The sequence below is a fragment of the Martes martes genome, assembly GCF_963455335.1.
Source record: "Martes martes genome assembly, chromosome: 9".
Taxonomy (NCBI): domain Eukaryota; kingdom Metazoa; phylum Chordata; class Mammalia; order Carnivora; family Mustelidae; genus Martes; species Martes martes.
The window spans coordinates 89,532,195-89,544,428 of record NC_137896.1 but is presented as its reverse complement, the minus strand read 5'-3'; the positions used below and the strand labels follow the sequence as shown (position 1 = coordinate 89,544,428).

The 12,234-nt window shown below is 46.2% G+C and overlaps 1 protein-coding gene across 2 annotated transcripts in view; it reads right to left on the bottom strand.

Annotated features, from left to right (window-relative positions):
• Nucleotides 1-2,898: 2,898 nt before the first annotated feature.
• Nucleotides 2,899-12,234, bottom strand: part of DGUOK (deoxyguanosine kinase) — a gene marked incomplete at its 5' end in the record, with an annotated part of 29,039 nt that continues 19,703 nt past the window's right edge. For both annotated transcript variants that reach the window (XM_080814231.1, XM_080814230.1), the window contains 5 exons: nt 2,899-3,135; nt 3,576-3,675; nt 4,462-4,577; nt 8,999-9,146; nt 11,921-12,108. In XM_080814231.1, coding sequence (XP_080670357.1) covers nt 3,109-3,135; nt 3,576-3,675; nt 4,462-4,577; nt 8,999-9,146; nt 11,921-12,072 — 543 coding nt within the window. In that variant the 3' untranslated portion in view covers nt 2,899-3,108. The remainder of the gene's footprint in view (nt 3,136-3,575; nt 3,676-4,461; nt 4,578-8,998; nt 9,147-11,920; nt 12,109-12,234) is intronic.

Genomic DNA, 12,234 nt, shown 5'->3' with positions numbered 1-12,234 from the left:
CTCATTCAGTTTTGACAAGCTGGGCCTAATGCCTCATTCTCATACAGAGGCCTTGGCCTGTGACTTTTTTCCCTGCCTGAATGACCTGCCCCATTCATTCTTTAGAACTCAGAACAGCTGTCACTTTCTTGGGGGGGCTGTCCCAAGGTTATGTTGGCTCCTTCTGTTGTAGGCCCCCACACCACCTGCTCTTCTCCTTTTGGACTGGTCACCATACCTGCAATTATTCGCTCCGGGTCTTTCACATTCACCATTAGATTAATTCTGCAGGGTAGGGACAAGGTCTGCCTTCTGTTGTGCTCACTGTTTTCTCCTCGGTCTCTAGCAGAGAGCAGATACAAGTGTTTGATGACTGGTTAACTGAGTGAAGGGGTGGGCCTCATGCTCTTATTCTGGGTCTACAGATGATTTCTACGTTAGTGGTTCCTAGAAATGGAAATGGAAATTAAATATTTGGGGCCTTCAAAGCTGAAGAACCCAAACCACTGAGTTTCTAAAATGTACCTAACATCCTATGTTCATCTGTGGTCTTGTCCAAAGCCTGAAGCAGTCAACAGATGCAAGAACAAGTGGGTCCGATTTTCCACAAGAGTAACAAGACAATTCAGTGGGAGAAGAGAATAATCTTTCAAACTAATGGTTGGACAACTGGATATGCACATGCCAAAGAATGAAACTGAATCCTTCCTTACACCACACGCCAAAATTAACTCAAAATCAATCACAGGCCTAATGTAAGGGCCAAAACTACGCAACTCTTGGAAGAAAATATAGGAGCAAACTTTTGTCACCTTGCGTTGTTCAAAATTTTCTTAAGACATGCCACCAAAAGCACGAGTGACTAAACTAGACCTTGTCAAAATTACACTTTTGTGCTTCAAAGCACACTCTCAAAATACACCCCACAGAATGGAAGAAAATATTTATAAATCATGTCTCTGATAAAAACTTGTATCCGGAATATCTAAAGTCTCATACAACTCAAAAATAAAAAGCCAAAGAACCTAGCTGAAAAATGGACAAAGGAATTTGTCCATTGGATTGAAGAGGGGACGCCTGGGTGGCTCAGTGGATTAAGCCTCGGCCTTCAGCTCAGGTCATGGTCTCAGGGTCTTGGGATCGAGTCCCGCATGGGGGCTCTCTGCTTGACAGGGAGCCTACTTCCTCCTCTCTGTCTCTCTGCCTGCCTCTCTGCCTGCTTGTGATCTCTGTCTGTCAAATAAATAAATAAAATCTAAAGAAAAAAAAAAAGGAATTGAAGAGGTATTTTTTCCAAAGAAGGAATACAAATGACCAGTAAGAACATGAAAGAATGCTCAACATCATTACAGCCATCAGGGAATGTAAATCCAAACCATGACAGGAGACTAGGATGGCCATAATCAGAATGACAGCAAGCGTTGGTAAGGACCTGGGGAGACTGGAGCTCTCATATATCACTCCAGAGAATATAAAATGGTGCAGCCACTTCGGAAAAGTTTAGCAGTTCCTCCAAAAGTTAAACATGGAGTTACCATTGGACCCAGTAATTCCATTCCTTGGTATATACCCAAGAAAAATTAAAATCTAAAAACTCGTATGTGAATTTTCATAGCATTATTCACAATAGCCAAAAAGTAGAATCCACGTCTATCAGTAGATGAATGGGTGAACAAAATGTGGTATGGCCATACAATGAAATATTTAGTCATAAAAAAGAAATGATGTACTGATGTATGGTACAACACGGCTGAACCCCCAAATCCTTAAAAGTGAAAGAAACCATTCCCAAGAAGCCACATCTTACGTGATTCCATTTATATGAAATGTCCAGAAAAGGCAAATCTAGATTGAGACAAAAGTAGCCTGGTGGCTGCCCAGAGCTGGCCTGGGGTGGGAGAAGCAAGGGTGACAGGGGATGGGGAGTGACCGCTAGTTGGCTGGGGATTTTTCTTGGGGTGCTGAAGACATTCTGGAATTGACTGTGGTCATGGTTGCACAACCCTATGGACTGTACTAAAAACCACTGAACTGTACACTTTAATTAGGTGAATTGTATGGTACATGAATTATATCTCAATAAAGCTGTTGAAAATTTAAGTAAGGTAAAGAAATGCTGTGTTTCTATTTTGCAATGGCATGCATTTGTCAGAAGCCAAGCTCACACTCGTTTTCCCAAGCATAAAGGAAAACACAGGTTTCTGTCTTCCAGGACACTGCTGCCCGAGCTTATTCATTTTCCTGTGTACTCGCACAATTGTCGAGGGCTCAGTGCAGGAAATCCACTCTCAGGAAATCAGGGCCCTGCAGGTTTCTTGCAATGGAGCACTTCAAGTCTATAGAGCCATGCATTTTTCTCCCTTAATAATGAATGTCCTTGGAGCTTCAAGTGCAGCACGAAAGATTCTCCTTCCAGGACAGTCACTCCGTTGAGAGCACATGACACTCAGTGGGTACAGTACTTTGGACAGGCCAGCATGGCGGGATGACCGAACCCTAAATGTGAGATGCTGGACTATGGGGCCCCGGATTTGTTTTCTCCCTTTCTTTCTCCCCTTTGGTCCAGGTTCTTCAGCTCTAGCACAAAGGTCTGAGTGCCCCATGCCCCCCTAACAAGAGTGCTGGATGGGAAGAGAGAAAGGAACATCCTAGAGTTTGGATTCCATCCCTAGCTCTGGGGCTCGCACTGAGTGTCCACCCTCTCCTGAGCCACTGTACTTCCCTTTCATGCCCAGGGTAGGGCTTGGTTGGGAATCCTGGGAACAATCCCTGCCCGGGCATGTCAGAGGGAATAAGGAGACATAAGGAAGTCTGGGTGGCAAAGGATTCAAGAAGAAAAGCTCTGACTGTCCTCAGGTGAACTTGGCTCATCTAGAGGGGAATTCAGAGTAGGGACCAAGAGAGAAACCAACAACCAGATTAGCAAAAGAAGCAAAACTTCCACTTTATTTTAGAAGTCCTTGAGATATAAAAGACAGGAATTGTAAAGTCAAAGGCTAACACAAACCAGGGACCCAAGGGTCAGAGGACTCTATGGGTAAAAGAAGATGGCAAGGTACAGAACTCAGGATTTTTCCAGCTTTAGAAAGTCAGAGAGCCCAGGTCACGGCCAGAACATCCCAGTACCGGTTACAGATTCTTTACAAAGGTGTCTACCTGTGGGAAAGAGAAAAACCAGAAGTTAAATTTCACATTTTCAGCAGACTCTACATTAGTCCACCCACACTGGTATGTGGCCACACCCACAAGGTGCTATAAATTAGGAAAAATCGGAAAGGGGAGGAAATGGGACTTGCACAGGGTCATGTAGTGGAAGTGGCTGAGCTGGAAAGAGAATCCAGAAATTGCATTTCCCCAGTCCAAAAATACCTTTGAGGAGGAAGTTAGGGAGCAAGTCTATTATTTAACAATTATTAGCCCAAAATGCTTTAGAGAATAGGAACTGTATTTGTAACTTGTACAAGGCCCTGTAGGCTTTAGAGTGTGAAATGCAATTTGAAGCACAAAGCGCAAGGCCCATTACATTAAGTCTGAAGCAAAGATTAAAGTGCAATAAAGGAAAATCACTAGAAGCAGAAGTTAAGGTCCTCCTCCACCTTTTTCATGAGTTCCTCTTGTTTGGTTACTTCTTCAGAAAAATCTTCATTGACATCCAAAACCAGCACTGGAATGTTCAGCAGAGGCTCAAAGTGGAGCCTGTAAGAAGCATGAACAGAAAAAAGAAAGCTGGGGCGCCTGGGTGGCTCAGTGGGTTAAAGCCTCTGCCTTCGGCTCAGGTCATGATCTCAAGGTCCTGGGATCGAGCCACACATCGGGCTCTCTGCTCAGTGGGGAGCCTGCTTCCTCCTCTCTCTCTGCCTGCCTCTCTGCCTACTTGTGATCTCTGTCTGTCAAATAAATAAACAAAATCTTAAAAAAAAAAAAAAGAAAGAAGAAAAAACAAAGCTAACCCTTCACATACTCACAATGTCTTAATAATCCATAGAACAGACCTAAAGTCACAAGGCTTTTCAATGGAACTGCATGTAAATTAAAATAAAAAAAATTTTTAATAAAGTTGGCTACAAAGAGGAAGGCTGAAATTTCTCTTTAGTCTTGAGATGGATACTGAAGGTCAGAGCCCCAAACATTTCAAGCAGACTACATACCAAGCCTGGAGGGAGGAAAGTCCAAAACTAGGACTGTCAGCTTAGTAAAATGGACAATTTCTCTCAAATTTTTCAGCCCTTCACCCTGCGTCAACTCTATCACCATCATTACAATGTTCAATCTAGGGAAATGTTAAAAAACAAAAAAGCTGGAGAAACAGAATCTAATAAAATGCCTCTTAAAATATGCAGATTATAGCTAATATTGAGCTTCTCAGATTTCTAACCACTTGGTCTATCCTGAACCTTCTCAGAGGGCTGACTTGTGAGCTTGTGTTTGAGCACCTGGCTGTAGGAAGGCCGGTGTCTGTGTGGTGCTGTCTTCTCCACTTACTCAGTTGTCTTGTGAACAAGCCAGGCTTCGTGCTGACCGTGAAGCTGCTCGAGATACGCCAGCTCAACTCCCTTCTCCTCTTTCCTGGCCCTCTGGTGGAGTCTCTTCAAACAAACCTACAAGACAACCCCCAGGCCACGCTGAGCTCACGTGTTATCCTGGCTGTGACGATGTTGTCTTCGGGGGCTCTAGGACCCACTCCTGACAACATCCAACCTGGGAATGATAAGCCCCGACCTTGCTTCTACTGTCTTGTTTCCTTATAATCACAGGTTAATGGCAAACTTCATCCACCCTGGGGAGCTGTAATTACCCTGCTTTTTCCTCCTCCCAACCCCATCCAGGAAGTCACTAAATCCCCTTTCATCTCTCTCACCTCTGCCTTCTTCAGGTCCTCATCACCTCTCACCTAGACCATGGCAAGAGTCCTCTGGCTCTCTGCTTTCTGGAGGCAGTGAAGTGCATGGGATTAGCACAGGCCTTAAAGTCAGAAAATCCACGATTCACTTCCTGTCTTCACCGTGTACGAGTGGTGCAATCTTTATGGGCTTTTCTTTCCACCCCTCCACTCACCCTGGGGGATGCCGTGAGGACTCAACAAGGTTAAGGTGTGTCAAGATCCTGGCCATTGCTGCTCTCTCCTCCCAGTGAGCCGCCTCCACCCGCCCTTCCATAGTCACGCAAGAGAAGGCAGCACTCTCCTTGCTGCAAACACCTCCCAGGCTCCCTACTGTCTACAGCCATAAAACTCTAGGTTCAAGGAAGTACGAGGAGCATCACAGTTACAAAATGGTAAGTTATCTGAAAGATGTCTTAACCTGTCACTCACTGACTCTGGAGCAGAAGGCAAACTTTGTATAGGTCAAAGATAAAGAAGTTTAAAAAAAAAGTGAGGCTTAAAACTAACTCTCCTTCCTTCCTGCTTTCCAGAGTGGGCATCATTCCATTCTACCTTCAGCTGGCAGAAAAGTCTAAAGCACACTGGCTCAGAGAATGTCATCTTCTCCTTTACCTGTCGCACAAAGCCATCCGGGATTCTGGCCACTCCTCCGAACCCTCCACCTTCAACTGCCTTAGTACCTCTCTGGACTAAGCCAGATGGGACCCGAGGGACAGACCAAGCTCTTTCCCACCTTGAGACTTCTGCCCCCAATGTTTGTTTTGCTTGATTGCTTCCCTTCCTCTCTCCACCTGGCAAACATTTCATCATTCAGTGTCATCTGTCCTAGGAAGAACAGCTGGATTGACTCACTGATCTAGGACCACCCTCATTCGAATGCTTGAAAAACTTTATTCCCAATGTAAACTTCAGCCCCAAATGAAGTGCACAGTATTCCCGAAGATGCAGAGTCCGTGCTGTGCATCCCCCCTTTCCTCTAAGGAGACAAAATCATGTGAACAAATTTCATTTACGAGCTTATGTCCAGCTTCTCAGATTGATTAACGGGGACAGATCTAACAGGTTAATACTTTTAGCACTTACTCCTTCTCATCAGCTTTTTCCCCTAATCAATTATCATCCCTAACTTAGATGAAGTCCTTGTCCTTGGGATTTTATAATTTAGTTAGATAGGGCACCTGGGTGGCTCAGTGGGTTAAGCCTCTGCCTTTGTCTCAGGTCATGATCTCAGGGTCCTAGGATCGAGCCTGCGTTGGGCTCTCTGGTTAGCAGGGAGCCTGCTTCCCTCTCTGCCTACCTCTCTGTCTACTTGTGATCCCTCTCAGTCAAATAAACAAATAAAATCTTAAAATAAAATTTGGTTAGATAATAAATAAAATACGTAAAACAGTGAATCAAGCGCTAAACTGTGAGGTCTGGACCTTCAGGGCAGCAGTGCAGATTAGGGAGGGAGCCACCGGGCCCCAGGAGTCAGAGAGGCACTCCCCAGAGGCATCAGGAGCTCCCCCTTTATCTCTGGTACCAGCTCCCCAGCACCTTAGTGGCAGGTCCACTGCCACAGGAGACAGAGGGAGGTGTGCACAGAGGGCACAGAGGCTGGGGGCCACAGCCTGTGTTGTTCGGGCCTGAGCGCTAGCCAGGCTGGCAGAGCCCGAGCTCAGTACATATCTGCTGCCTTCATTCGTGGTTTACAGCTCTGACCCCGTCCCCCAGCTCCATCCACCTTTGTCTCCTGCCTTCATCTTTTCCTTTTCTACTTTCCTTCACCATCAACCTGCTTTTTCTTCCCTCTCTGTCCCCACACCCCACTCTTACTACTGATGGCTTCAAAACATTTCCCATTGTTTGCCTCCCTTCCCCATCACACAGCCCTCCAGCCCAACTTCTTGCGGTCCAGCTGTCCATCCCGCCTACAACCAACGGTAACTTTCTTTATGCCTGCAGAAACAGTCCACGCGTATACACCTTACCCCCACCTTTTAAAAAAACATCATACTTGTAAAAGGTGTCCCACCATACTCTCTGTGCCAGCTTTTCTTCACCTAACAATGTCTTAGAGACTGTTATGTTAGTATGGTGTTTTCCCATTTTCACAGCTTTGGAGCTTTCCAGTGTAGGAACAGAGCATAATACAATCAGTCCCTACTGATGACCTCCTGGGCTGTGTCCAACGACCCGCTATTACAAACAGAGCTGGTTGGCACAGGAGCCACTTTGCCTGTGTGGGAGCGTATTTATGGAGTAAATTCCAAGGAGCATGATTAATAGGTAAGCTCCTATTTTGAGCATTTGGCAAAATGCTTGTTTTACTGGTACAGCTACAACAAATTCTTTTTTAACAAGTCCTGTGCAAGCAGTGCTCTAGTCCTGTGTCTGCTATCAGTCGTCATGGGGAGGGTATACCTGAACATGACTAAGAAAGACAGTGGGCTATGAATGGCAAGGGGGGGACCCTCCTGCTGACCTGCCCCCTTCACCAACCACCCAGGAGAGGGGGCTGCTGGGACGGCAACTGGACTGCGACTCTGCTGTGGGTCTCGCCACTGTGTTTCCCAGGCCCAAACCCACATGCCATTTGGGCCAGGCATCCCCGCACACCGTCTCCAGGCCACCAACAGTCCCCAGCAAGGCCCGGCTGGCTGCATTCTCTTCGTGATTCCACAGGGCTGGGTGGGGACACTGAGGCCAACATCTCTCTTTTGACTGATTTTTTTATGTTGGTCTGCTTGCTTTTTAGAGCTTAGGGAAGAGCAGGTAGAAAGGAGCAAAGTGCCCTCCTTAGGTCCATCTCACAAGCTCTAAACTCAGTATTTCCCAGGGCTCTGTACTAGAGTACAGGGCAATTACATGGCTTTTCACACAGAGATGTGGTTCACTTCTGTTCTACTCTTGCCTTGGATACCGTCACCTCTGAATCTCACAGAAGGGGTCGGGGTGGCTCTGAGGAAGCATTCCTGGGTCTCTGGCTCTAAAACCATCGGAAGAGCAACAAAATCCCCATCCAGTCAAAGCTTTTTTGCTTTTTCTACCTTTAAGTTGCAAGAACCCCTCAAACCCCCTCAGTCTCCCCCAGCTAAAAGACCTTGGTTAGTCTCTGCATGAAGATGTATCAGTCACACCCTCATCATCACTGTCCCCTTCTGACAGTCATTCCAAGTGCACAAAGAAGAGAGGAAGACTTTCTTGCTGGCCCTCTCCTCTCCCGCTCCTGCAAGTCCACGTGTTGGGCTCCCCACTATCTTTTGACCCTGCTCAGTCTGCTCTCTGGCCTGCTCCGTCCACAAGGCTCAGTCTTGTCTCTAGAAAGCATAGCCTCTGGTCAGAAGGAGCTTTCCTCCTGAGATTATGCTGTACACCTGACCTGACATGTGACCACCCATTACATACGTCTCAAAAGCTGAGAGCAACACACCTCTCAAAAAATACCTCCAGCCTTGACTCAGAATCCCACTCCAGAAGAGCCCTTAGAGACCATTAGCCTGAGCCACTAAATCTGACAGACAAGGACACTTCCAGGGAAAAGGTTTCTAGGGGCTGTCCATGGTCACTGCCAGTCAGAGCTTTGGTGCTCCTCCTGCAACATCACCCTATAGTGTATGAGGCTGGCTCCAGGGTCCAAGACAGAGAAGTCAGAGAATGTAACTTCTGTAGTCCACCCTGACTTACCAGCGGCACCCTCAAGGTTCAAAAGGCAGCTATAAATTAGGCAAATATCAGGGAGAGGTGAGGAAAAACTCTACATCCTCCCAGCATCCTAGTCAGGCAACCATCAAGACCATCAGACTCCAAGGACCCAGCTGGAGGAAAGGGAATGCCAAGACAATTGGCTACAGGTGACCTGGCCAGAGGAGCCAATGTGCAAACCCTGGCCAAGAAACACAATGCCCGATGTTCTCTACATTGTTGTTACATCGAGAGGGCCCCTTTCTGTCAGTCATTTGCTTTAGCCCTCTGCTGCAGAAAGCCTGTGGGAAATGAGGTGCTCGGTGCCAGAACAGGAGGGTGTGACCCACGCTGCTCTCCATGCTCCGCATAATATCCGCTCCAATTTCTCCAACCAGAAAATCGGGTGTTGGAGAGTATCATCTCTTAGGTTTCCTACAGCACTGAGGATTAAGGCTTGACATTCCACATTACCTGGGGAGTAGCCTGGAGATAGATGAAGCCATGTAATCTGAGCTGGCTGGCAAACTCCTGCAGGAGAAAAGAATGCCAATCTTGATAGATATGCCATTCGATGTCACTGAGGGAACCATTTTCAAAAAGATTCTTCGCAAAGATATACCTGGTTGGAAATACAGGTGGGATCAGGGGAGGTGATCAGAATGGGAAAGGGAATGAAAGGTAAAAGGGAGAGAAGCAGAAAAATCAATAACCAACTTGTTCCATGACTGTGCAAGCCATTTAACCTTTCTGGCTCATCAATCTTTAAGAAATCTGAATTCTTAGCCTGTATCTCCTTCCTGGTTCAGCAGTAAGATGGGAAATAGCATGTCGACTTTAGAAGTCCAAACCACAGCTCTCCAACTGGATTAATCCACTGGAGGAACAGGAGCAGTGGAAAAGACGACCAGCGGTCGCCAGCGATTCTCCCTGCTGGAGGCCAGGCAGGACATACAGCTACGGTGCACGCAAACTCACACTTTCGAGATTTCTTTATCATTGCAGCCAGCCCCCAAACCAACAAACCATCTAGGGCTTATGAGGCCTTCTGACCTCCAGGCAGCTGAGCCATCCTCTCCTGTGGATAATAAGTGGAGAAGGAAATGTAGGGAAGTGGTGTCCCCTACAGAGCTGGGGAGGCATTTCTTCTTCACAGCAGTGTTCCCCAGAAAGCAGACCCTCCCCAAAGCACACAGGAGCCCTTACTTGCTTCCTCTGCTACTGAGCTTCTAGTCCAGGTACAAGAAAGCTAAATCTAAAAATCAAACGAGCTTGCCCTTGCTTACTTTCACAACTAAAGGAGCATCTGGTAAATAGGAAATTAGAGCTAACAAGAAACCATTGCTTCAGAAGGGTCAACTCTGCTTTCAAACCTCAGGCATCTTGATACAAAACACAATTTATATCCTAAACAATGAACACTAGTTTCTAAGGCAACGCTTAGCAACTGGCCACTTCTGGGAAAATGAAATTCAGAATCCTTGTACACGAATGGTCCAGAAAAGTATAATCACAAGGCTGCAAGTGTTGCGAGGAAGAGAATGGGCAGCAGCGTCACGGTCCCGAGTGTGAGCCTGGCCCCCAAATCCACAAACTGGGTTGCTGTGGGCAAGTCCTCAAACTCCCTCAGCCCATTTCTTCCTCTGTACAAAGAGATGACGGGAGAACCTGACTCACAGCACTGTGGTGATGACTGCAGGGAGCACTCACGAGGTGCCTGGAGGAGTGACTAGGCGCACAGGAGTCGAACATCTTTGCTATTATACCTACTTCTTTGCTGGGCTGTGAAGAAATTAACCTAGGGGCTCCCTAAGTCAACCTTCTCAGTCTGGGATGGTTTAGCTATAGTCTAGCTGAAGGCGACACAGAAAGATGACGTTTGTAACTCAATTTCTGAAAAATAGTTTCAGCTTCTTCACAGGCAACTTAGAAGTTAAAATCCCACAAAGAGCAATGACATATCTGTTAAGAAGCCCTTTAAGAGGGGCCCTCCTCTTTCTTGGGGATGAACACCTCTCTATTTCTCCACAGCTAGTGGTGACCGGCGGAGGGAGACCTCTGGGGTGCACAGGACCACAGGAGGGAACCACTGCAGTGTGCGGGCAGGTGCCGCACAGAGGGAGCATCAGAACCCAAGCAGCAGGTCTCCGTTCTAAAATCACACACTATTGTTTAACTCCAACAGAAAAGATTTAGATTTCTTCTTCCTAGCCATCCACTCTCCTGAACAACTTGTGTTTCTCCTTTGGGACACACATCATACACGTGAGCTTGTGTGCTATCTCAGAGTCCCCATTACACTAAGGTGGCCCTAAAGGCAGGGACTGGGTCTGCCTTGCTCACTGCTGCAGCCCCAGGGTCTAGCCCAGTGCCTGAACATATGGGGATTTAGTAAGTCTGTGCTGAGCAAAGGAATGAATGAATGAATTTTTTAAAGAAGGCAAAAGGTCTAAATTACTATCACAATTAGAATATATAATGAATTGTCCTTTCCATCTCAAAAATGCTCCCTCTGAAGAAAATATCCAGAATGTGCAGCTGCCTAGAGCAAAATCAATTCTCATCTCTTTCTTTACAAGAAAACGTTAAGATCTTGTAACTTCTCAACGAAGTATTTCTTTTTCTGAGGGGTCTTTCACATGCCTACTTCACTAAAGGGCTAAATCAAAAAATCCATGGTGAATTGTTTCCAGGTAACCAGGACAGTTATATGTAATTCATCTTCCTAGTCTAAGAGGCATGGCCTGGGAAACAGGAGAGAAAAACATGCAGTAGTGTACCCAACAACTGTAAAAGAACCCACATCTATAGCTCAACTACTTATAATTCACATATTTAGCTTTTGTAAAGAGTAAACTCTTGGGGCACCTGGGTGGCTCAGTGGGTTAAAGCCTCTGCCTTCAGCTCAGGTCATGATCCCAGGGTCCTGGGATCGAGCCCCACATCGGGCTCTCTGCTCAGCAGGGAGCCTGCTTCCCCCTCTCTCTCTCTGCCTGCTTCTCTGCCTACTTGTGATCTCTTTCTCTCTGTCAAATAAATAAATAAAATCTTTAAAAAAAAAAAGAGTAAACTCTCTCTTAGGGTATAGAAGGAATATGTAGCCCACAGGACTTGTTCTATGTATCTTGCTTGGTTTTGAGATAATGTTAGAAAAAATTTATATGACACTTCCAAGTGAGTGTACCCTTCTTTTTTCCCTCTAGGAGGATTTATGGGAACACTGAGAAGTAGAACTAGTTTGTCTAATTTGGAAATAAATGGGTAACCAACTTAGCATCTTCAGAAGTAAACGGGCAATGAAAAAGTACAATTATCAATAACCACAGGGGAGCAAGAAAGGAAAACATGCAGCGCTGAGCATGGGGCTTGTGACCAGTGAAGGGCTCGGGGTCTTACCTGTCACTGTACACGGACCTCTCGAAGATCTGTACCGCCTTCTTGGCCTGTAACAGTTTCTCAGGAAAGGGCTCCAGCTGTACTTTCAGGCGGCTCATAAAAGAAAACGTCTGGAATGTGTAGGACCATCGTGCTGGCTCCTGGTACATCATATCCAGCAAGTTTCCCAGACTCTGGGCAGTGAAGGCCTAGAGGGAAATTAGAAAAGAGGAGAATTTCCTAGGTTTATATACCTCATGGTGTTTACTCCCCACCACCATGGTCTAATAATCAGTGAGGGAAGCAATAACAAAAGTTTCCTTCTCCTAAAAAGA